At 50.1% G+C, this 23,401-nt stretch overlaps 2 protein-coding genes across 6 annotated transcripts; one reads left to right on the forward strand and one right to left on the reverse strand.

Annotated features, from left to right (window-relative positions):
* Positions 1-420: 420 nt before the first annotated feature.
* On the reverse strand, positions 421-3,957 carry HYPK (huntingtin interacting protein K). Its single transcript, XM_081170278.1, has 4 exons — positions 3,743-3,957; positions 1,363-1,418; positions 775-826; positions 421-643 (listed from the first exon to the last, which is right to left on the reverse strand). Exons 1-4 carry the CDS (start codon positions 3,914-3,916, stop codon positions 548-550), a joined length of 378 nt encoding a protein of 125 aa, XP_081026404.1. The 5' UTR covers positions 3,917-3,957; the 3' UTR covers positions 421-547.
* A 9-nt stretch (positions 3,958-3,966) lies between these two features.
* Positions 3,967-21,827, forward strand: SERINC4 (serine incorporator 4). 5 transcript variants are annotated; one of them, XM_081170270.1, is made up of 14 exons: positions 7,279-7,698; positions 7,770-8,280; positions 8,485-8,649; positions 15,186-15,353; positions 16,316-16,494; positions 16,629-16,708; positions 17,644-17,737; positions 17,869-18,080; positions 18,713-18,808; positions 18,907-19,033; positions 19,422-19,494; positions 20,277-20,328; positions 20,657-20,798; positions 20,904-21,827. In XM_081170270.1, exons 3-14 carry the CDS (start codon positions 8,548-8,550, stop codon positions 21,109-21,111), a joined length of 1,533 nt encoding a protein of 510 aa, XP_081026396.1. In that variant the 5' UTR covers positions 7,279-7,698; positions 7,770-8,280; positions 8,485-8,547; the 3' UTR covers positions 21,112-21,827. The 5 variants fall into 5 exon arrangements, with proteins under 5 accessions (XP_081026399.1, XP_081026396.1, XP_081026395.1 ...); XM_081170269.1 differs by having other exon boundaries at positions 7,279-8,280; XM_081170273.1 differs by lacking the exons at positions 7,279-7,698; positions 7,770-8,280; positions 8,485-8,649 and adding an exon at positions 3,967-4,445.
* The last annotated feature ends 1,574 nt before the right edge of the window (positions 21,828-23,401 follow it).

Raw genomic sequence — 23,401 nt, forward strand, 5'->3', positions numbered from 1 at the left:
CTGAGTTCCATCTAAAGGATTGCCGATAGTAGCTTAGGAAAATTCCAGTACTGGTTGCCTCAAAAATAATGGCTATGGGGAATTAAGGGCCCACAGTATAGTTTACAATGCAACTCTGCCTACCCAAACTGGAAAGGGGGGGGAAAGCTGCCCACTTGTTGATTTCTCTTCCTGTCTCCTGCGCGTCACTCCACTGTTTCTCCTTGTCTGGAAAAGAACACCCAAGAGCTTTAAAAGTCTGAATTTTAGATTGAATTTTGCAAGTTGTTGTTTTAATGGAACAAAAGGATCCCTTTTGTTTACCACAACTAGTCCTTCAGTCAGCTGAGAACCACCCTGGGATCTTTGGATGAAGGGCAGTATACAAATTTAACAAATGATGATGATAATAAACATCTTATAAACCACATTAACAGCAACTTCAAAAAAATTGGTATATTTATTCCAGCAGCTTTAAAATATCATATGCAAAGAACCTGTGCAGAACAGGCCAAAGAGCGGCTATCTCCTTCCCTTGCTCCCCAAAAGTCCATCTAGCAGGTGGCCCTCAGTTGGTGAGGGTAATCAGTGCTTCCACCACGTTCCCCATGTGTTCTCGCAAGCTGCGTTCTGCTGCTGCCCTGGATATTTCCATCTCGTTCATCTGCAAGGAAAAGAAGAAGATTTTTCACCAAGAGGTGACAACTAAAATGGCCTGTAGTGACATCAGAAAGCAGCCCCTGTCAATGCTGAGCCACCACCCAAGCTGTCCAATCAACACTGTGCTAGACTCACAATCAACTCCAAATCTTCTTTCTTGATTGTGACTTTGGCCAGTTCTTTTTCCCTGAAACGGAAGGAAGGAAAGAGGAATTAGGACTCTCTTATCCTGCTCCACTTTCTAGTAATGGAATGCAGACCTTACTGCCACCCCATCCCCACTCCAAGTGCTCTGGTAGGGCAGAATGGGAACTACACATAATAAAAACAGCTCTGGCTTTCTGCAACCAAGCACCGCTTCACTGGTGTGAAACAGCTCCCCCCATTAATGTCAAGTGCAGCAAAACAAGCCTAACTCCTAAACAATTTTAGAATATGGAAATGTGTCCTTAAACAGCAGTTTAGCATGTAGACACCATTCCACTGTGGTGTGATGTTCATAAAAACACTGCTACCTCCAAGCTTGGTCATGGTTTTTAATGTTTTAATGCTGTAACCCACCCTAGGAACTTCAGGTGAAGGGTTGATAATAAATTAGCAATAATAGTATGCATGCACATCTGGCACTGAATTTTGTTTACACATTGTGTGTCACCTCTACAGCTCTGGCTGAAGCAAACAAGGCTGCTCTCCCTTAGCAGGAGATGAAAACAGGGCACTCACCGCTCCTGCTTTGCTTTTTGCTCTCTGGATCTTCGATCTCCAATCACTGACATTGCCTAAACAAGAGAAAGCAAATTAAACACACACCCTCAGACTTTAATATTAATAGCCAGACCAAAATATTGTACTTTAAAGAGCAACCAAATTATCTCACAGTGGCGCTGTGGGTTAAACCACTTGCCGATCAGAAGGTTGGCAGTTCGAATCCCCGCAATGGGGTGAGCTCCCGTTGTTCGGTCCCAGCTTCTGCCAACCTAGCAGTTCGAAAGCACCTCAAAGTGCAAGTAGATAAATAGGTACCACTCCAGCGGGAAGGTAAACGGCATTCCCGTGTGCTGCTCTGGTTCGCCAGAAGAGGCTTAGTCATGCTGGCCACATGACCCGGAAGCTGTACGCCGGCTCCCTCGGCCAATAAAGCGAGATGAGCGCCGCAACCCCAGAGTCAGCCGCGACTGGACCTAAAGGTCAGGGGTCCCTTTACCTTTTATGAGCTTTTATGTAACACAAGTATAGAGAAAAAACAACCAGATGGCAGTGAAATTCAAAAAATGTAGTCAAATGGCAATGAAGTACAGTTTACTGTACACTTTAGTACACTTAACTGGGGTGACGGTAGGCCTGGATGATGTATCAATACAGTGCCCGGGACTGGTTTGAGGGCTAGAGTGCAATGGCGCCTTCACCTGGCAGTATATCAATGTTTGGTTGGTGATACATTGCGATATTGAAAAGCTGATCTCTCCCAGCCCTAGATGATGGAGCCCAAATAATTCTAGGTAGTCAAAATCAAGCAGTCTATGAAAACTCCAATCTATTCTCTTCTAATTGGGTGGGTGGCCAACAGAATGGATGATGAGATTCAGTGCATGTCAATTCACAATGATACACTTTCGGGTAGACGTCTGGCTGTGAACAACCCTGAAAATTAGGCTTCCTGTCACTGAACTGCTGCTGTTGAGGTATGTAAAGAGAAATTGGTGCAGGGAGTTTCTAAGCTCAATGTGCACCTGAAAAAACACAAGTCTCATAATTATGCAAAAGTTCTCTGTGGGAGAAATTTCCACACCTAGACAATGTGGGTAATCTACAATGCAAATCTGAATTGTATTTTTTTAATGTTGACTGCAAGGAATGTTAGGGAAAGGGGTTGAACCAGATGGTTCAGATAATAATTTGCTGATGCATCAATTCCTTTTACACATCACAAGTACTGTGATAAGGCAGCCACAAGTACTGATTCACAAAGCACAGGAGGGCTACTTTTAATCATTTATATTAAAATATTTTTCAAACCAGCTTACAACAAGTAGTACAACAAAATACCAATTAAAAATAGTGTGAGAAGTATAAACAACAACAGCACTGAAACAAGCAAAAGAAACTTCAAAACAGCAGGGATCAAATCAAAAAGTCCTAGATTAAAATGACCATCCTTGAGAATGTTAAGGGAAAGGGTGTGGATCTCCCTAGGTAGAGAATTTCACAGCTGTGGCGCCACCATCAGGAAGCACAAGAGTTTCTCCTTGTTTCTCTTTGCAACAGCCTGATGGAATGGCAGCTGCTACATGGCAGATGCAGGAAGTAAGGCTGTTCCATCCTCTCTGGTAAGAGACCAGTGCCATTTACCGGTACCTCTTTCTCTCCATCCCAGCTGATCATTATGAGTACTACTATGTAGAATCGGTGCCTACTTGTCTTCTTGCTTAATTTTATTCCTATTTGCAATGTGCCTCTTAGACTGTAAACCTGCTGGCAAGGACATCCAACTGAACAATTGGGGCGGGGAATCTCTTGTCTTAAACCTTGGGCAGGCTCACAGAAGTGAAAGCAACCCTTAAGAACAGAAGTAGGGAAAAACAATTTTCTCTGGTGGGCCAAATAAAAAAATGGCCACCACCCCCAGGGGCTGCCTACCTGTCAATCACCTGATGCCATATGACATCGGGTGGATCTGAACCTGCCAGAAAACTGCCATGCCCTCTTACAGATGCGATGGAAGGAAAGGCCCGCACAAGACTGGCATGAGGCGTTTTGCTGTCTGAAGAGGCGAAACAATGGGCTCCCACCCAGAGCACCTCGGGAAGGCCAAATAGTTCCAGCCCCAAAGACAAAGGACACCGCAAGCAAAAGTCCCCAAACCGGCAGTAAGAGAGAAATAGCAACAAGGTGGCAGGGCAGGCGATGCTTCACACGGGCGGTCCAGCCATGCTTGCAGGGGCCTCGGGCAGCCTCCACACATGCAGGGTTCCCCGTTCCCACGTACGGCGCTGGGGCTCCAAGGGGCGCTTCGGCAGCGGTCCAGTCCAACCGGCTCCGCCCCGCCCGCGGTCACCATGACAACCAGAGCCCCCCAACGCGGCCAAACGCATGCGCTCATCACCGTTTCCAAGTTGGAGCTCTGGATCTCTTTCTCCTCCGCGTAGTCCGTGACGCGCTCGAGGTCGGCCGCTCCGCTGTCGTGCTTCCGCGGCTTCTCGGCTGGTCGCTCTCCGCTTCCTGCCGAGCCATTGGGCTCCGCTTCTAACTCCAGCTCGACATCCCCTTCAGCCGCCATCGCTCCGTCTGCCTTCCGCGCTCGTCACGTGGTAAGGCGCGCTTCCGGAAGCAGCGGAAAAAGGAGAAAGCCGCACTAATATAGAGATCAGCGCAAGATCCTAGAGCGCCGATGCAAGGCTCCACCATAGAGTGTGGAATGTAGATTGGCGAGCCAAACATCTCTGCGGGTGGAGCTTCCAGGTTCATTTTGACCTTCTTGCTCCCACCCCAATAGCTGTTCAGAGAAAGCACTATAGAAACCTAGCAGTTATAAATAAGTGTGGTGGGCGGAGGACAGAAAACTGAACGAGAGCAAGAAAAGCAAAGGGCTCTACTCCTTTGGAGTTCTCATAGGAATAATGTGGCTTTCACAAGATTTTCAAACACTAAAAAGTACCATGTCAATGCAGCCCATTGTCTCTTTATTGGGTGGGGAACCGTGGCTGAGACAGCTACTGAATGACATTCCTGCGGTGTAGACTACTGCAATGTATGCTGTACAATAGAGATGGAGGCAGACTGCAGATATTGAACAACAACCCTGCAAGGTAGCTCAGAATTATTTGTTCATATTATTATTATTATTATTATTATTATTATTATTCAGTCTCTTAGCAGGTTTTATTTAAAGAAAATGCGGATTGAGTGACTGTGGAATTGATCACAGGAATGGCCCAGAGGGAAGAGGTGAATCACTGTTTCCACATTTTTGCAACAAAATTCTCCCCACTTCCTATATGTTATCTTGCATGGAGAAAGCAACTGTGAGAGTGATTTTGATAGCAAAACAGGGGTAGAGAGAAAGCCTTCACCCCTGGCTCCCCTGGGATCATGTTTGCAAATCTTCTCTTTGTCTCCTTAAATAAACATGTGCTTTCTTTGAGCACTGCATTACTAACTGCTTCCCCCTTTTCACTTTGTTTTCCCCCCACCCCCAATGTCCCCTGAGATTGGAGGATAGGTCAAGCTAGTTCATTGACCCTCCTCCTCGCAGCCCAAATCCAGAAGCCAACTGTATGCCATTCATCCAATGGACAGTCACTTTTAGATGCTTACAAACTAAAGCTAAAATAAACAGCACCCCATTTACTGGAAACAAGACTGAAAGAGCAGACAAGCCTCCATTTTCTGGGAAGGGGACACAAACACTGCTGCCCAGTCCCAGCTATGATAAAAGCCTGGCTTTTTGTATTGCTGCTCACATTTTTGTCCAGGGGCCCCCAAAAGAAACAGTCAGCATTTAACCCTGAAACTGAACAACCTGCATCAGTCTAAATGTTAGGGACAGGTATTTCTATACACCAGTTATGGTGGGCGGCAGGCATGGAGATAAGCTGCCACAGACTTCCAAACACAACGTTAAGAAAAAACAAAGTGTCTTGTGCCACCTTAAAAATTAACCAATGTAAGCCTTTGTGGGCCTACAGGTCATGTCCTCAGTGTTGTCCTGAGTTATCCTGGAAGGGCAAGCATGTGGGTAGAATTGTAAACAGTGAGGTCAAAAGAAAAAGCAGAAAAGTACAGATGGCGGACCTCTTGTGGATGTGGACTGAAAGTCCATCTAGTCTAGAATCTTGTTCTCACAGTGACCAACCAGATGTCCCTAGAGGAAGCCTACAAGCAGGGCCAGAGTGCAATAACAGCACTCTCCGCACTCGTGATTCCTATGAACTGGCATTCAGAGGCATATAAGAGAGTACAGGTAGAACACAACTATTGTGGCTAGTAGCCATTGGTAGCTTTTTCCTTCTTTAATTTATCTAATAATTTTATTTTAAAGCTATCCACATTGGTGGTCATCATTACATGTTGTGGTAGCAAATATCGTCGCTAAACTATCCACGGTGTGAAGTGTTTTTCTTTTTCTCCTGAATCTCCCACCATCCAGTTCCATTGGACGGGCCCCAGTGAGCTCTTAGTATTACGAGAGAGACAAAAAAATCTATCTGCTTTCTTCACAAGACAGCAGGCCTGGAAAGAATAAGAGGCAGAGTGTGGGTAAGGTGGGATGTGCCTAATGTCACAGGGGAGGCGGTGTTTGTTAGGCGGAGGGAATTATTATGCCATAGCAGAGAGCTCAGAGATCAGGCAGTTCATGGGGAAAGAAAGATCAGAGGGTGTGGCAGTGGCTGGGTGAGGACAGATCCCAGGGAAAGCAGGCTGAGCCTTTCAGTGGACCTGGGGCCCCTCCGTAGCACATTGATGGGGAGGGCACAGGAAGGGAGTCAGCAGAGCCATCTTTCCCATAGGGCATAGTGGTGTGTCGCGCCAGGGCGCCGGCCTCTCAGGGGCGTCCCAGCAAGTGGGGGAGCTTTGCGGCTTTGCCTGCGGCCTCCCCTCTCCCTGCATACCCGCCAGCTGCGCCCCGCCAACCATAAGGCTGGCGGACGTGGAGCTTCCCTCCCAAGCCTCCTCGGGAGGTGAGCGATCCCCACAAAGGCTTAGGATAGAAGCTGTGCCCCACCAACCATATGGCTTGCGGACGCACAGCTTGCCTCCCAAGCCTCTGCGGGGATCGCTCTCCTCCCGTGGAGGCTTGGGAGGGGCGCAACTTCACTCCCAAGCTTCTGCGAGGATCGCTCTCCCACAGCGGCATGGGGGAGAGTTGTGCCGTCCCCCCCCCGGATGGCTGGCACCCCAACACTGTCCGTGGTAATTTGGGGGGCGCTGGGCGGATATTTGCACCCCAGCGCCGCATTTGCTAAAGACGGCCCTGGGAGTCAGATACCCACCCACACTTCCTTGCAACAGCTAGGGTGTGGAAATCATTCTCTAGGACTGGATAAGCAGGATGGTAGAGCGATTGTCATTCTTGTGGCCTCCCCACCTTGTTTCACAGGGATTAGACATCTGGCAAATCCCCAAATGTCAGGTTCTCACCTGTTTGTCTTCAAGGTGACCCAAACCTGTTTGTTGCTTTAGAGTTGTTCATATCATTAATTATTATATTTATTTATATCCAGCATTTGCCCCCGACCAGGATTCAAGGTGACTTGCACAAATTAATACAACAGATAAAATACAGAAAGCTAAAAACATATACGCCCTGATTGCTTAGTTGGTTAGAGTTTGGTGCGGATAATGCCAAGGTTGCAGGTTTGATCCTTGTATGGGACAGCTGCATATTCCTGCATTGCAGGGGTTTGGTCAAGATAATCCTCATGGTCCCTTCCAATTCTACCATTCTATGATCATCATTAAAAAGCAACTAAACTCCAATAGAAGTAAAACAATATAAAGAATAAAGCTATTAATAAAAACAGTAAAAATAAACAGTGGTATTAAAATACCTTTCCTTCAAAACCCCCACAAAACAAGTCAGTTCCCCAAGGCCTGTCGGAATAAAACAGTCTTCACCTGCTGGCAGTGGACAAGGTGGGAGCCATTCTAGCTTCTCTAGGAAGTTCATGGGAGCAGCCATCAAGAAGGCTCTGTGTTGCCACAAAGCATGCCTGTGAGGTTGGCAGGACTGAGAGAAGGGTCTTCCCTGAAGATCTCGGAGTGCAGGCAGGTTTATGTGGAAGAATATGGTCTTTCAGATAGGGCTTTATTGGTCACAACAAACACTTTGAATTGTGCCTGGAAACAAACTGGTAACCAGCGGAGCTGTTGCAACAAGGGTTCCTATAACCTGCCCCAGTCAACAGTCTATCAGGGGTCAGCAAACCTTTTCAGCAGGGGGCCAGTCCACTGTCCCTTGTGGGGGACCAGACTATATATTTTGGGGGGAAATGAACGAATTCCTATGCTCCACAAATAACCCAGAGATGCATTTTAAATAAAAGCACACATTCTACTCATGTAAAAACACCAGGCAGGCCCCACAAATAACCCAGAGTTGCATTTTAAATAAAAGGACACATTCTACTAAGTAAAACCGGCTGATTCCCAGACCGTTTGCGGGCTGGATTTAGAAGGTGATTGGCCAGATCTGGCCCCTGGGCCTTAGTTTGCCTACCCATGGTCTAGCTTCACCTTTTTGGACCAGTTGAAGTTTCTGGGCACTTTCAAAGGCAGCCCAACGCAGAGTATGTTAACAGTAATCCACACAGGGATGCAACTAAAGTGTGCGCCGCTATGGCCAGATCAGTTTTAGTTCCCTGATGGAAGTCCTGCCCAGTCTCTGGCAGCCAAAAGAGGCCAGTAGTCCTGCATGGCTGAAGGCTGGTGGAGTCCTCTGCCTGCCTGCCACCCTCCCTGCCCTTGGAGCAGGTTCACAGAGGCTCCCTTGCCAGGCAAGGCCCTGGCGAGGGAGCTTCTGTGGCTGCTACTTTGCTCCCTGGGGGGACCTGAGGTGAGAAGGCTCCTGTCCCTTCCATCTTGCAACAACAGCCTGAGATTCACCTAACCCAACGGAACGGCTAAGCTCTCTATTTCTGCCGGGTAAGAGGGTTAAAGAGGCAGATTTGGCTCCTGACATAATCAGGCAGAAAGGCAAGTGGAGGGGAAAGGAGCACCATCCCCCCACCCCAGGAAGGCCAATCGCTGGTCCCAAGGATCAAAGGTGGAGGCAGCGGGTTGCCAGTTGGCCAATCTCAGCCTCTCAACTAATTGGCTTTCTCTTTGCAACCGCTTTCTGGAGAGCAGGCTCCACCTGGTCCCAGGGATGCGCTGCTGAGCAAAGGGCTGGGCCCACGGAGCCAGGAGCAGATGACTGGGGGACGAGGGCAGGACGTCCAGCCGTTCCCTTGGGGAGCTGGGGGCACCGGGAACAGAGGAGGAGGGATGGTGCCAGGCTACTGCAAGGCCCAGGTAAGCAGAGGGGAGGCTTCAAGACTTGTCAGCTCTGGGGTCTGGCCAAGGCCTGGCCCAAGAGGCCCCCAAGGGAGGGAACAGCCAGAACAGGTGATGCCAGCTTGAACACGAGCTGCCTCTTCTACCCCTGGGCCACACTGACTGGCAGCACCTCACCAGGGTATCAGACAGGGGGCATTCCTAGCCTTTCCTGGAGATGCCGTGGGTATCAAACCAAGGACCTTCTGCCAAGCAGGTGCTCTGCCACTGAGCCACAATGGACCTTCTGCTGTTCCTGCAAGGCCCAAGCTCAGGCCAGAGTCCCAGCAACCTCCCCTCAAGTGAGAAAGCCTCTAGCCGTGGCCAATGTTGGGAAAAGCAAGCTAGCCATTTGCCCAGCAGCTCACTTGGCCCTTGCCCTCAGATCCAGGACCAGGGAAGGATCAGGCCTCCCACGGAGGTTCAGAGGATAAAGGCTTGTGAGCCTCAGCCTTGATAATCAACACAACTAAATGAAAGATAATTGGACTCACAACGAGAATGTAGAAAAAAAGACATGCAGAGGGTTCTTGGGATGATGCATGTGTGGCCGGGGGGAGGGGGTTGGGTCGCCCTTCTTGCCTTGTTCACACAGTCTGTCCAGCACTGTTCCCCAGTGCTCATGGGGACTTCCAGAAGGGGTTTTCTGTTGCAAACGGGTCCTGCAGGGCTGGTTTTCAGATGCATGCAATTGGCACGTGGCCTTCCACACATCTTGTTTATTCAACCGTGGATTTTCACTGTTACCCCGCTTGCCATCCACATCAGAGGGTGGAGCCTGGCAGAATTAATTCAGTTGGTGGCTTTTTTGCCCCTCCTCTGCATCGCTGGCAGCACAGAAGGAGGCATAGCTGTCAACATTCCCTTTTTTTGCAAGAAATTCCCTTATTCCAGCGCCGTTTCCCACTGCTATCCCGGATTGTTAGATATCCCGTAGGCTGTCCCCGGGACAGGTGAGGCTGCTGATCCCTTATTTTCAAATCTGAAAGTTGACAGCTATGAGAAGTAGGCAAGAGGGCAAACTTGGCTAGCCCAGTTAGTTGTCGTGTTTCACAAGGCACAAAATGGAGGCCTGTTGGCAGAAGGGGGAGCGATATCTCTTGATTCTTTTTTTGATACTTGGGGAAGTGCTATATTGATCTGCTGTTTGGTTTTGTGTGGCTGGGACCAAGTGGCAACATTTTTTTAAAATATGGCTAATCTTATCTATATATCCCTGTAACCATTAACAGCACAGCTATGCAGTCTCTTCCCCCACCCCACCCCCAAAGCGCAGCTTCAATGAAAGACTGAAGTTCTCTTATTTAAATAATTTTTATAATAATTACAAAATTATTGTAAGTATTAAATAATTACAAAAAAATTAAAATTCATTATATATCATCTCCTAGAATTCCTTTATCTTTTTACAATTCCACCACATATAATAAAAGGTGCCAAGACTGAAGTTCTAAGGAGGAGGTTTTGTGCATGAAATTCAGATTAAACCTTTTAAAAGAGAAAGTCTGGTGTATGTGCTGTGATTACAGTCTGAAGAGGTAATTCCCCACAATGACTTGATATCACAACTTCCTCTCATCAGGCCACTGAAATTCAAATGCACCTTCAGCATTGTAGTCATTACTGGGAATGAACATCTTCTGTCTGTTACTGGTGTATCTGGAACAAAATAGCTTAACTTGTGCTCTGGAGAGGAGCTGACGAATGCAGGGTTTATGTGTGTGATAGAGGCCACCCACCAAAACTTCAGTCAACACCACACACATGACAAACTACCCCTCCCCACCCCTCAAAAAAAAACCCACAACAACTCTGTGCCAAGAAATTTCTACACCAGACAGTGACAGCAGATGTTTAACAGGTTGTTTCTACTTATCGGATTTCCCAGAGGAAGGGGAAATCCGGATTAAATGTAAATTTAAAAAATGTGGGCTGGGATTTTGATGGCGGTGATGTTGTATAAACAATGCAGAAAACTTGCGTGCCTGAGCAGCATTGTTTTCCACAAAGAATTCCTGCCTGGAAGGAGCCTCCACAGGGATGCTACCCCATAACCTGGTGCCAGCTCTTGCCTCTAGAAGCTCAGGATTCACCCACTCATCCATCCGTTTTCTAAACTGGTACACTTTTCTCCTCTGACATGTTCCTTGGACCTTCCCCTTCCAGGTATCTACTATCCCTTCCTCATAGGGGCTGTCTTGATTCCTTTTGCAGTCACAATATCAAGGCCAAAGACAGTCCTGGGTGCTTCTTGTAGGTCGTTAGCTGCCCATGAGAGCCAGTGTGGTGTAGTGGTTAAGAGCGATACTCTCAATCTGGGGAACTGGGCTCGCGTCTCCGCTCCTCCACATGCAGCTGCTGGGTGACCTTGGGCCAGTCACACTTCTTTGAAGTCTCTCAGCCCCACTCACCTCACAGAGTGTTTGTTGTGGGGGAGGAAGGGAAAGGAGAATGTTAGCCGCTTTGAGACTCCTTCGGGTAGTGATAAAGCAGGATATCAAATCCAAACTCTTCAGGAATGGAACATGAGCACCTTCTTTGTGTAGAGTAGCTTCTAGGAAGCAGAGCACCAGTTTCCCTCTAGGTGTGGTCCCCTGCCTCTCTTGTAACAGGAATCCAAGGGGGTGTTTCTCTAAGATGCTGGTTGGTGCCTGGAGGGGTCCTCTCCATAAAATCTCCTTAAGCTGATGGGCAGCAGTTTCAGGCCCCTGGCTCTGGGCACATGGAGAATTAAGCTCCCCATCTTGAGGTGATATCCCAGCTGGGTTGAGGAACACATTTCATTCAAACTCTTTCCCAGGTGTGCTTCTTGACCGAGGAGGGTGAGAGGTGTTCAAGGAGCTTCCTGAGGCAGGCCAAAAATGTGGCCAACTAGACTTCCGGGTTGACGCGATCTGGAAATGGCGGATTCCCTCCGAGCTCCGGAGGGAATCGGCTCCACTGAGGATGGGTCTTTGCCGCGCCGGCGACGCGGGGACCCTTAAAAACCGCAGGCGCGGAAGCCTGCGGACTGAAGACTCGGCGGGTGCCTTAAGCGCCCCCCCTGATTCGCAAAGAGCCTTTTTAAAGGCTGCGGAGGGGATACGGGGGTGGCGTGGCACTGAGAGTCGATCGCTACCTCGGTGGAGCGAAGCTGCGAGCCATAACCAGAGAGCGCTGACTTCCTTCCTTGAAAATTTGGACTGAAAGAATCGCCCGTGAGTAAGACGGATTGGGACTTTATAAAAATTCTACCTTGAATTGGAGACGAGCGGGGGGTGTCTAAAAGGAAGTCCGCACCCCCCCCCTTGCAGACGATCTAAGCAACGGCGCAAGAGCTAAGCTGGAGAGCCTACCCCTGGTGGGGTGAGTTAAAAAGGACATTAACTTCCGAGATTTAACTAAGGGAAATTTTGGGCTGGAGAGTGGAGTTTTGGGAACCTTCTTTTTGCTTTAAACAACCCCCCCTCCCGGGCCCGGGAACGTCCTGCCTTGGTGCCTGTGTAAGAGCTGCGGAGTTTGACAGCTGTCAAAGCTGTCAAACGGCCGATTTAAAGTGGAAAATTTGTCATCTAAGATCCCTCTGGACTAAGACGAGTTATAATTGAGCTAAAACTGTTGGAAACAAAGTAATAATAATCAGTTAAAGGATTGTTGGTGAAAAGGCTAATAAGTAACCAGATTCCCCCTAGGGGGAATTCTGTGAAACTACAATGGATACAATGGCTGTGGAAGGAAAGTTACTAGTGGAAATCGAAAGGATGTTTCAATTGGTGGGAATCTTACAAGAACAGAGCTTGGCCATGAATAAACAACTTGAGACTATGACCTTGGGAACAGGCAACTCTGCTCTTAGTATTGAGGACCTCAATGAGAAAGAATCCACAGCTGAATGGGAAACAATACCTACAGAGCTGGAAGAGACTAAACAACAAGAAAAAGAAGAAGTAATCCTGGGAAGCAACAACCAAAAGCTGACATCTGCGGAACACAAGCAAGGAAATGCTGGGAACATATCTACTACAACTCTGCGAAAGACACAGAAGAAGAAGGAGGAGGTCCCGGGACAAAATGGAATACAGAAAACTAAAATAAAGAAATACGATTGGGGCCTCCGTTTGGACTTTGATTGTGAAGAGATAGGCTTTGTGGAAATTCTCCAGCAGTTACTTTTGAACCCCCTTGTGGGAAGAGGATACACTTTGATGGTGAAAGAGGTTTTCCCAGACCTGACGACTGACATAAAGGACTACCAACAGGACAGGCGGAGAGGGACTGAAAGGGATTTGAAAGCCTCGGACGTGAGGAACCCAGGCTGAGAATCTCGAATCTGGATCTTTATTGGGAAGGGACAAAAACCGGGGATGGGAGGGAGGGAAGAAGAGACTCTTAAAAACTCTTAAGACTTCTAGGTTTGGTTAATATGACTCTTAATTAAGATAAAATGAAAATTGATGGAAGAGAACTTAAGTCCAACTTAGGAAAATTAATTTTTATTATAAAAAAGGTAATAAGATTAATAAGAATGTTGAGAGGAGAAATACCAACTTGCTGATATAATCTTGAAACTGGGATGCACGAGGGGAGGTGGGGGGAAGTCAGGGAACAAGTTTATGAAACGGGGATTTGCTGATTTTATACATGTTTTTGTCTTTTGTCTTTTCTTTGTGTATGTTTTGTCTCTATAAAACCAGAAAACCAAATAAAAATTTTATAAAAAACAAAACAAAAATGTGGCCAACTAGCAAAAGTGGTCCCTTACCCTGCAATGCGTCCCTAACTTCATTGGCCCAATTGCAGATCATGGGGAGGGGCTCTGCTCAGCTCAGGTGGGAGGAGGGGGTGGGTGCTGTGCCTGTGTCAATTAGGAGTGACTCTAATCCCTCTCTAGGGTTATTGGTGGTCAGCTGGGCAGGATGCTCAGGTGCAGAGCTAGGGGTGGGTGGGTGGCTTTGGCTGGCTCCTCTTTGGGGCCATTGCCTTATGGGATCCAGGTGTTGTTGTGCTAGACCCAGGGAAAGAATAAGAAATGCAACAGCTGCAAAACTGGTTGGAAGCAGCAGGCAGAGAACTCAGTGACTCAGGAGCTTTGGAGTCTTTGGAAAGTGGGCTAATGAGAAGGTTGTTAGCATCCAAAGGTGTCCTGCAGAGTGATAATAAGGCAATGCAAGCAAGTTAAAACAATGAGCCTTAGGAGTGTCAGGAGCCATCTTCTACTGAATCAGACTAGCCAGCTCAGCATTGTCTACACTGGCTGGCAGCAATAGCTCTCCAGTCTTCATTCAGGGGCCTTCCCAGCCATACCTGGAGAAGCTGCTTGAGATTGAACCTGGAACCTTCTACATGCCAAGCAGATGCTCTGCCATTGAGCCACAGCCCTTCCCGGTCTTAAAGTGTGCCATTCAGTATCCCTGCTTGGTATACAAACTCATCTTCCTGTATGTGCTCACTGAGATTTACCTTTAAAGTATTGCACTGTCAATTGGACTTATTGACAGTGCCAGAGCAATCCTCCTGGGCACACGTGAACTCCAGATTACAGGGAAGCCTGTGGAGTCAGACTGGAAAACCCATCTCTGCTCACAGATCGGTGCCTATTATGCTACTTCCATAGCAGACTGCTCAGCTGGCACGTCTCAGTGACAGGAATGTGCCCTCCCTTTCTAACCTATTGTGTGTTCCACAGTCTCAGGATGGGTGGCACAAAACTTTCTGAGGGCACAGAAACATTGCAACCCACAGCTGGTTTTCCCACAAGGGAGAAACCATGCATGAATTGTTTTATTTATTAACTGCAGTTGTATAGCTGTTCCATAAGAGGAGCTGCTCTAAAGTACAGTGTAGAACAGCAAAGAGAAATTACCATTAAGAACTAAAACACCATCTTAGAAAGTCTGTGTCACTGCCAGTTCGTGACCCACAGCTGGCCCCAAGAGCTGGGTTGCTTGTTTTGCATATTTTGTCTGGCTGAACCAGAGACTGGTGGGTTGGTGGAAGCACGTTGGACCCTGAATGTGATGCCTGCCCCCCTCCAGCAGCAACAGATGGCACCTGAGCTTCCCAATCCCCTTAATCCTGCCTCCTGCAGGCTGTGCCCCTCACTCACTGCTCAAGGACCTGCTCAGGGACAGCCTTGTGGGTGGGCCAAGTCTAGGGACTGACCCAGGACAATCCGGCTGCCCAGCGCCCAGTGGCGTAGCGTGGGGGGTGCAGGGGGGGCCGCCCGCACCGGGCGCAACATCTGGGGGTTAGGGTTAGGGGGCGCAAATCCACGGGTTAGGGGGCGCAAATCCACGGGTTAGGGGGCACAAATTACTTGCCTTGCCCCGGGTGCTGACAACCCACGCTACACCACTGCCAGCGCCTCACCCATGCAGGCAACAGACCCCAGCTGCTTTCTGCTGACAGAGGTTTGGGGTGAAGGGTCCAGTGAGAGGCAGGGAGTCCAGCTCATTGTGGGTAGGGAGGCAGAGGGTTGCTGGGCATGCAGAGAAGGTCTAAGTAGGTAACACTCAACTTCCCTCTCCCCTGCTCAGATTTGCTGCTGCTGCGGCCCAACCCCTTGCACCTTGTGCTGTCCCTGCTGCCCTGGCATCAAGGTCTCGACGGGGACCCGGCTCCTCTACATGCTCTTCCACATCCTGGCCTGTGCCAGCTGCTGCTTCATGCTCTCCCGCACTGTGGCCGAAGCCATCAAGGAGAACGTGAGTGAGTGAGAAGCCACTGCCATTGGGAGCCTCCTCCACCTGCATCTGGAGGCTCATTGGGGCGGGGGGGGGGGGGAGGAGAGGACAACTGGCCACTATTCCGAGAAAATAATCTCCTCCAAGTGGCAGGGAGGGGCTTGAATGACCAGCTTCCTCTTATTAATTCACTTCCTTTTTTAAAATGCTATTACTCTAGTTCTATTTAAAAAGAGAAGAAAGCAGAGGATGGGCTCTGCAAAGCAAACATTTTAATTCCACACTAAATAGTGGCACAGGGATGCGGGTGGTGCTGTGGGTTAAACCACAGAGCCTAAGACTTGCCGATCAGAAGGTCGGTGGTTCAAATCCCCGCGACGGGGTGAGCTCCCGCTGCTCGGTCCCTGCTCCTGCCAACCTAGCAGTTCGAAAGCACATCAAAGTGCAAGTAGATAAACAGGTACTGCTCTGGCGGGAAGGTAAACGGCGTTTCCGTGTGCTGCTCTGGTTCGCCAGAAGCCGCTTAGTCATGCTGGCCACATGACCCGGAAGCTGTACACTGCCTCCCTCAGACAGTAAAGCGAGATGAGCACCGCAACCCCAGAGTCGGTCACGACTGGACCTAATGGTCAGGGGTCCCTTTACCTTTACCTTTTAAATAGTGGCACAATGGTTAGCATGTTGAACTCGGACCAGGAATACAAGGGTTCAAATCCCTACTTGGCCATGAAGCTCACTGGGTGTGATTTGGGGGGCCAGTCCCCACATTGCAGCCTATCTTGCCTCACAGGGTTTCTGTGGGGATTAAATGAGATGGGAAATAGCTATGCATGCTGCCTTGAGCTCCTTGGAGTGGCACAAAGTGGGATATAAATGCAATCAATCAATCAATCAATCAATCAATCAAATCAATCAAGGGTTCCAGTGTGGAAGTTCTGGCAATGCTTCCCCCCACCCTGGGTCTCTCTCCCTTCCTCCCATAGGTGCCTTTCTACGCAGTGCTGTGTGAACACCTTCCTGGGGGCAGTGACTGTGACATCCTGGTGGGCTACTCAGCTGTCTACAGGGTCTGCTTTGGCACCGCCTGCTTCTACCTGGGCCAGGCAGCCTTTTTGGTCAACATCAAGTCCAGCAGCAACGTCCGCGCCCTCTTGCACAATGGGTGAGGAGAAGGGAGGTCCTGACACAGACCTGGCAGCCCCTGGGCTGTTACGGAGAAGCAGGCAGAGGAAGCCACAGGCCCGTCCATCCAGGGCTCACCCTGGTTATTCACCGCCTCTTTGGGGTCTGTTGCAGGTTCTGGTTCCTGAAGCTCCTCATCCTTGTGGGGCTCTGCGCAGCCGCCTTCTTCATCCAAGACCAGCGCTTCCTCCGAGGTAAGGAGAATAGAAGAGCAGCCCACTTGGCTGCTGGATCAGGCTCGTGGCTCTGCAACTTGCTTTTGCCAAGAGCCCACCCCTTCTCACTGTAAGGACAGCCCTCCAGGTAGGAATGGAGGGAGGCAGCCATTTCCCTTCTTCAGCAGCCTCATTTCCATTCTGCTGCAGTTCAGTTTCCACCAAATACGACGTAATTTGTCTTGCTGCCTGCAGTTTGATGTAGGTTAAAATTATGTAATGTGAATAACTGTTTGGGTAACTTACATGCATTTCAAGGTGAAAGAAATATCAAAAGAATGTAATTAAAGAAAGAAACACTTATCATCCATTGTCATCTGCAGACTTGAAAACAACAAGGGGAACATATATGGACCCTTTTTGCTTGACAGATTTCTGAACAGGCAAAAATGAGCCATTCCCTCCCTCATCCTTTTCTGTTTCTGTCAGAATCAGCATCCCTCCCTCTGGCGGGGCTTACTTCCTTACTGAGAATCCTCTGAGGGGACCCATAGGAGGCGGAGATGGCCACCAGCTTTGAAAGATTGCTTTAAAAGATTAGACAAATTCATGGAGGCAGCTGTACTTCTGAACACCAGTTCCTGGAAAGCACAGAAGGAAAGGGAGTTCATGTGCTCAAATCCTGCTTGCTGGTTTCCCATTGAGGCATCTTGTTGGCCACCATGAGAAGGGAATGCTGGACTAGATGGGCCCTCATTGGCCTGATTGAGCAGGCTCTTCTTCCCATCATCCTGCTTCTCAGCCAAAAAAGGCTTATCTTTGAGGGATCTAAGCCAGAAGAGCCTCTTTCCTGGCCAGAGCTGAGCTGGCTTTCCAGAGAGGAAAGAGCCTGGCAGGACAGCCAGAGGTGGCACTTGGCTTCTTTGGTCCCCCTGACCACCGCCCACATTTCTGTCTTCCTTTGGCCCTTGCAGCCTGGCACTTGGTTGGTGTCTGCGGAGGCTTTGCCTTCATTCTGGTCCAGCTGGTGCTGATCACAGCCTTTGCCCACACCTGGAACAAGAACTGGTGAGTCTGCCTTCTGGATGGAATGGGTTGGGGCACTTTCCTGAACCAAGTGCCCACAAGGGGGCTGGAGAAGGGAGGGAGCTGGCCTCAGGTCAGTGCTCCAAACAAGCTTTTCCCTCGTTCTCTCACAGGCTGACAGGCGCCTCCACGGACAAGCGCTGGTACCTGGCTATCTTCCTGGCCACACTGGGCTTCTACACCATAGCCTCCACCGCTTACACTTTCCTGTACAAATTCTACACCCACCCAGGCGGCTGTTTCCTCAACAAGGGGCTGCTGGCCTTCAACGGTGCCCTGTGCCTCCTGATGTCCTTCATCTCCATCACTCCCTGCGTCCGCCTGCGTGAGTAATGGCACGTGTGGATTTTGCAGCACAGGGTGGGATTGGAGGGGCGGGGGCTTGCAGCCTTCCGAGGCCTGCAACAAGCAAAGTGTAGAGCACTCTCAGGACTTAATTGCCCAAACAAGAAGCCCTGAACCAGTGCCCTCTTCTCTCTGGAAGTTCCTCTCCCAAGGATGTTGAGTTCTAGGTGGTTTCCTTAGAGGGATGGGTGCTAGGAGGGTAAATAATTTTATCAAATACTCACCTAAGAAACTAGGCTTCTAGGTACACAACAAGGTGAAGCAGAAAGAATAGGTCCAGGTGCAGAAGGTGATTCAGAAACAAGGTCATGAGACAGTCCCAGGACCCTGTCACAGGGAGCTCAGCAAGGAAGGGGATCAGAGAGCCGGAGGCCTGTGATGTTTCCAGCAACTGGAAGGGTCAGGAGGCGGCTTATATACTCTGCCTCCTAAAGCACACCCTAACTACAGCTTCTGGCAGTGAGGGAGCATCAGGAATCATGTACACACAAGTAGACCAATGACTCTGGGCCGATAGACACAGACTGCATTTTCACTCTTTATTGCTGGGATGGGGATGTTTTTTGAGGACACTGATAACCCTTTATTCCCCTTGCACCTGTCTGCTCCCAGGACAGCCAAGCTCCAGCCCCTTACAGGCCTCCATCATCTGCTGCTACGTCATGTACCTGACCTTCTCCGCCCTGTCCAGCCGGCCACCAGAGAAAGGTCTGTGTCAGCTCGGAGCCTTTGCCTTCTGGGGAGATCCACGGGGGTGAGGCAGGCCCTCAATCAGCTAATGGCATTTTCCTCCTCCTCTCCCACAGTGCAGTACAAGGGGCAGAATCTCACCATCTGCTTCCCCAGTGTGAGCAAGGACGGGATGCAGACTGAGGACACAACGGTGGCTATCCTGGGGGCTGGGGTCATGTACGCCTGCGTCCTCTTTGCCTGGTGGGTACCTGCCTATGTGCCCCCAGAGGTCTCAGATCCCAAGCCAGGGATTGACCCCAGCTTGCCAGAGTGGGGTCTGGGAATAAGGGACCTGCACTGCCACCCATTCCTGTTACAAGATAACAGACTGGTGGAGAATGCGGGCAAGTTGCACCCTGGTCACATTGGACTTCTGGGGTAATGCCCTCAGGCTGCCCACCAAGTGATTCTTTCCTCAAAGTAATTTGGGGCAGCCCTGGCATACTGGGATGGATTCTGTGTCAGAGAAACAGGACATGCTGTCCATCCCATCCTGTCAGCCTGTCTACAATGGCTGGGAAGAGGATGGGCTGTGCTCAGGAAGGGCTCCTGCTGCTGATTTGCTCATCCTTGTCCTTCTCTCCTGCAGCAATGAAGCATCAATGCTCGCTGAGCTGTTTGGACCTCTGTGGATGGTCAGGATCTACAGCTTTGAGTTTAAGGTGGGTTCCAGAAAGGGTCCAGTGTGGGGCAGAAACCCTCGAGAGGCAGCTGCTGATCTTCAATGCTTTCCCCCCTAACCTCCAGCTCCTGAAACAATTCTCCATTGCCTGAGAGGATTCTCTGCTCTTTTATCATTTATTTGTTATTTAGCATTTCAGGTTGCAACCATTGTATGTGTTTGGGCAGAAAAGCAGGCAATAAAATGAATTTCTCAGTGCCTGATGCCTGCTTCTTGGGATACTGCCTGTGTTCAAGTTCTAATGTCCAAATGCACAATCTGCTTTGTTCCCACAATGTATATCTCATGGATTTCCCCTGCAAAACACTGGCAGGGGTGGGCCCATTCCTAGCCTGGTTACCACTTCCAAATACAACCAGAGTAGGATTCCCCCTTTTTCAGCTAGAGGGGAAAAGCCAGCACCCCCTGTAACTGATACTAGGCTCCCTCTTTGTTTCCTGGGAAGTCAGGACTCCCCAGACCACCCTCAGGATGGGGATGGAGAGCCTCTAGCCTTCCAGGTGTTGCGGGACTGCAACTCCCATTCTCTTCTCCCCATCCCCAACCCCCTAGAGCTACTGGCCAGACAGGCTGAGGCTGATGGGAGCTGTAGAGCCAGGGGTCCCCTATGACCACCATCGTGACTTAAGGGTTGGGTGAGGGTGCGACCCTGGCAGTTGCCAGCTGTGTTTCCATTGTGAGCTAAGGGGCAGCCAGAGAAACCACAGCCAGGTGGCAAGAGGTTGCATGAGCAGTGGATGACCCATCCTGTTCTCTTTGCAGAAGGCGTCCTGTTTCTTCTGTTGCCCTGATAAGATGGAAGAGGAGGTAGCAGGTGAGTGCAATGGAGCCCCAGCAGCATCATAAGCCACTTAGGCCTTCCAGTGCCCCCCCATCCACTGTTGGGGTGCAAGGCAGGTATCTCAAGTATGCATAGCAGGAGGAGCATCTTTGGGGACACTCCTCATCTCAGTCTCTCCTGAATCTTTTCCCCAGATGCTCAAATAAGGGACAGGGGATGTGTACAAGACTCCCCAACATTGGGAAACCCCATAAGAGTCAGGATAGCTGGTCATTCGACTAGACATGGCTGTTGGCGCAGAGCAGGGCTTTGGATCCCTGAGCTGTGTGAGCAGGAGGGCCCTTTTTCACCCCTGGCCTAGGGCAGAGAGGTGAGCAGGAAGGGTCCCCAGTGGAGCAGCAGATTGTGCACGGCGACCCTGTGGTCTACAGCTACTCCACCTTCCACTTTGTCTTCTTCCTGGCCTCGCTGTACGTCATGATGACTCTCACCAACTGGTTCAGGTAGGAACAAGATGCCCACATCCAGGGGGAGTGGCAACTTGCGTGGCAAAAGGTGGGGGGCAGCTTTGGAGCTTGCAATGTGACCTGCCTCTGCTCTCCTTGCAGCTATGAAAATGCAGTGCTAGAGACCACCTTCACTCACGGCAGCTGGTCAACCTTCTGGGTTAAGGTCTCTTCTGGCTGGGCCTGTGTCCTCCTCTACCTCTGGCTTCTGCTGGGCCCACTCTGCCTCCCAGGCTCACGCCAACGCAACAACACCTCCCTGCGTGTCTTGCGGCGGCGCAACCTTCACCGCATCAGTGTTGCTACGTAGCTGATGCTGCCGCCACCGCCAAAAGGGCCTGGAGGCTCTTTTGCTTTTGCCACAGCCTGCCGTGGGCTCAGCCGCCTGCCACGATCACCAAAGGCCGGTGCCAAGAGACCCACCTGGTGCCAAGAGACCAGGCCTGGTCCGAAGACTGCCTGCCACTGGGTGCTGCATGTGAAGGCCGCCCACGATGCCACGTCCCGGTGCTGGCCACAGCATGCCTTGCCCCAGCGGGTACCTTTAATGTGAACGAGCCAGCAGAGGAGGCAGGTGCTTTAATGGAAGGAGAGGATAAGGGTGGTGCTGATGCCCATCCATCCATCGTCCCCCAGTGTTGGTTGCAAGGCTGGACAAAATACAAGGCAGAGCTCCAAGTGGCGAAGTCCCACTAATATGGACCAGAGAACTCCAGAGAGAGGAAGGAGGAGGGTGCACACAAAGAATCAGACACAGGAACACAGCGCCTCCCCCCATTATCAGACACTGCAGGGTCTTGGCAGTGAGCAACATTTGACCTGTACTGGGTGTGTGTGTGTGTGTGAGGAGGCCTCCTGCTGTGACACCTCTTCCCATGTGCACAGGTGGTGGAAGGATGATCCTGCCAAATGGGGGGAGGAGGGTCCTGTCGCGGTGCTGATTAACAAGGAGAGACAGACCCAAAGGACTGGTGCTCATTGTGGACGTTGTATTTGCTCTGCCAATAAAATCTTGTTCAACTGTAATGCCGCTGGGTGCATTTGTAGATTCAGGGGCCCACACAGCTCTCCTGAATCCTAATGTCTGCTTGTGGACCTGCTTCCCCCACCGCTACTTCTTTCCTTCCGTATGAATTGCCCAGCCTTAGAACTCACAGCAGAGTAGCTGAGACTAATGCGCCAACTTGACAGGGTGGTTGTTGTTAGGCAGGACCTTTTAGTGTCGGGGGTGGGAGGATAGTAGAGGCTGGGCTTGCAAGACTCAGCTGAGGAAACGATGGAGTGAGCCCAGCATTGGAACAGCCTTCTCTCTCTGCTGGCTCCACCTGTGGTTCCTATTCCCAGTTGTACCTGGAGAGGCCATCAGCGACTGAACCTGGGACCTTCTGGCGTCTGAAAAGCCCATGACGGCCCTTCCTGTAAATGTTCCTACAAAGCATCACCTGGGAGGACTCTGTCCCACAGCCAGAGAACTCTTGAATTGGAACTTTGGTTGCCTTCCTTTCTCTTGGCTCCTCAGGGGCAGGGGAGGAATGGGGAAGAGCACCTCAGCAGAAGAGGCTAGTGCCACTCTTTATGCCAAAAATTCCCCCTATCCTCTTTATCCCAAAGCACAGCAGGGAGACCTCCTATGGCCAAACATACTGTGGGTGTGGGTGGCATTGCCTCAACTGAGGCTGCGCAAGTTGCTGACAGTTAGGAGATCTTGGGTTATTTCCCTGGGAGAGGAACTTTTGTTTAGAGTATCTCACCCAGGGCAGGTGGAGAGGGGTTAGAGCATCCTCCTTAGGTGTGGATGGGGAATGCTCTGCCTTGCAAATCTGGGGCATCCTGCCTGGTTTGGGACAGCTGCAATAGGAGGAGAATCAGAGGACAGACTCATCCAGGCCAGCATTTGGGACAGGCTGTGGCGACCTGACAAGAGCCAACAGAGCATAGTCTCTCCGTGGGGAAACTATGATCCCTGCAGTCATGGTAATCCCAGCCTTCTACCCAGGTTCTTCTTCAAGGTCCATTGCCTCTGAGGCAGAGTCCACATTTTGGGAGCCACTGGATGGGCAAGATCCAGTTCTGTGGGATTAAACCAACCTGAGCCCCTTCCATTCTTTGTCAAGCAAACAGGTGATGCAAGGTCAGTTGGGGAGGGCCCTGTGAAACCCAGTATGCGAGGTACTCCTGTGCCTGTGGGATGCAGCAGGTCTGAGATCAGGCCCCTCCTGATGACCAGACACAAGGTTGACCTCCCTCTCCCCCAGAGATAATCAGGGTCTGTGCAACTCCTGGAAGGAGGCTGGCCACAGAAAGGGAGAGTCAGAGAAAGCAACTACAGGTGACCAGCCCTGGGTACAGTCAGTCATGGGCTAGGCCCCGATTTTAACTTAACTGGTGCCCTGGCAATGGAGCAAGGCAGGCACCGCACCAAACTGAATGGGAAAAGCAACTATTCAAAATATGGCCAGGAACTCAGCTCTATTTAATTTTAAAAGGGAGGATTCTTTATCTTTTATGGAGGAAGGCTTTGCTCTAAGAAAGCCAGTTCAAGAAAGTGACATCACTTCATTAGAGGTAATTTAAAGCCACCAACGTAAAGCCTGAAATAA

Source organism: Podarcis bocagei (assembly GCF_964188305.1).
Source record: "Podarcis bocagei genome assembly, chromosome: 14".
Classification (NCBI taxonomy): Eukaryota; Metazoa; Chordata; class Lepidosauria; order Squamata; family Lacertidae; genus Podarcis; species Podarcis bocagei.

Bases quoted from the DNA above. Each gene is read 5' to 3' on its own strand.
- HYPK (XM_081170278.1), bottom strand. From the start codon at position 3,916: ATGGCGGCTGAAGGGGATGTCGAGCTGGAGTTAGAAGCGGAGCCCAAT. The intron at 1,419-3,742 runs GTGATGAGCGCA...TCTCTTGTTTAG, and splicing joins AGAGCTCCAACTTGGAAACG to GCAATGTCAGTGATTGGAGA. The intron at 827-1,362 runs GTGAGTGCCCTG...CTTCCGTTTCAG, and splicing joins CAAAAAGCAAAGCAGGAGCG to GGAAAAAGAACTGGCCAAAG.
- SERINC4 (XM_081170269.1), top strand. From the start codon at position 8,548: ATGACTGGGGGACGAGGGCAGGACGTCCAGCCGTTCCCTTGGGGAGCT. The intron at 18,081-18,712 runs GTGAGTAATGGC...GTCTGCTCCCAG, and splicing joins CACTCCCTGCGTCCGCCTGC to GACAGCCAAGCTCCAGCCCC. The intron at 18,809-18,906 runs GTCTGTGTCAGC...CCTCTCCCACAG, and splicing joins CAGCCGGCCACCAGAGAAAG to TGCAGTACAAGGGGCAGAAT.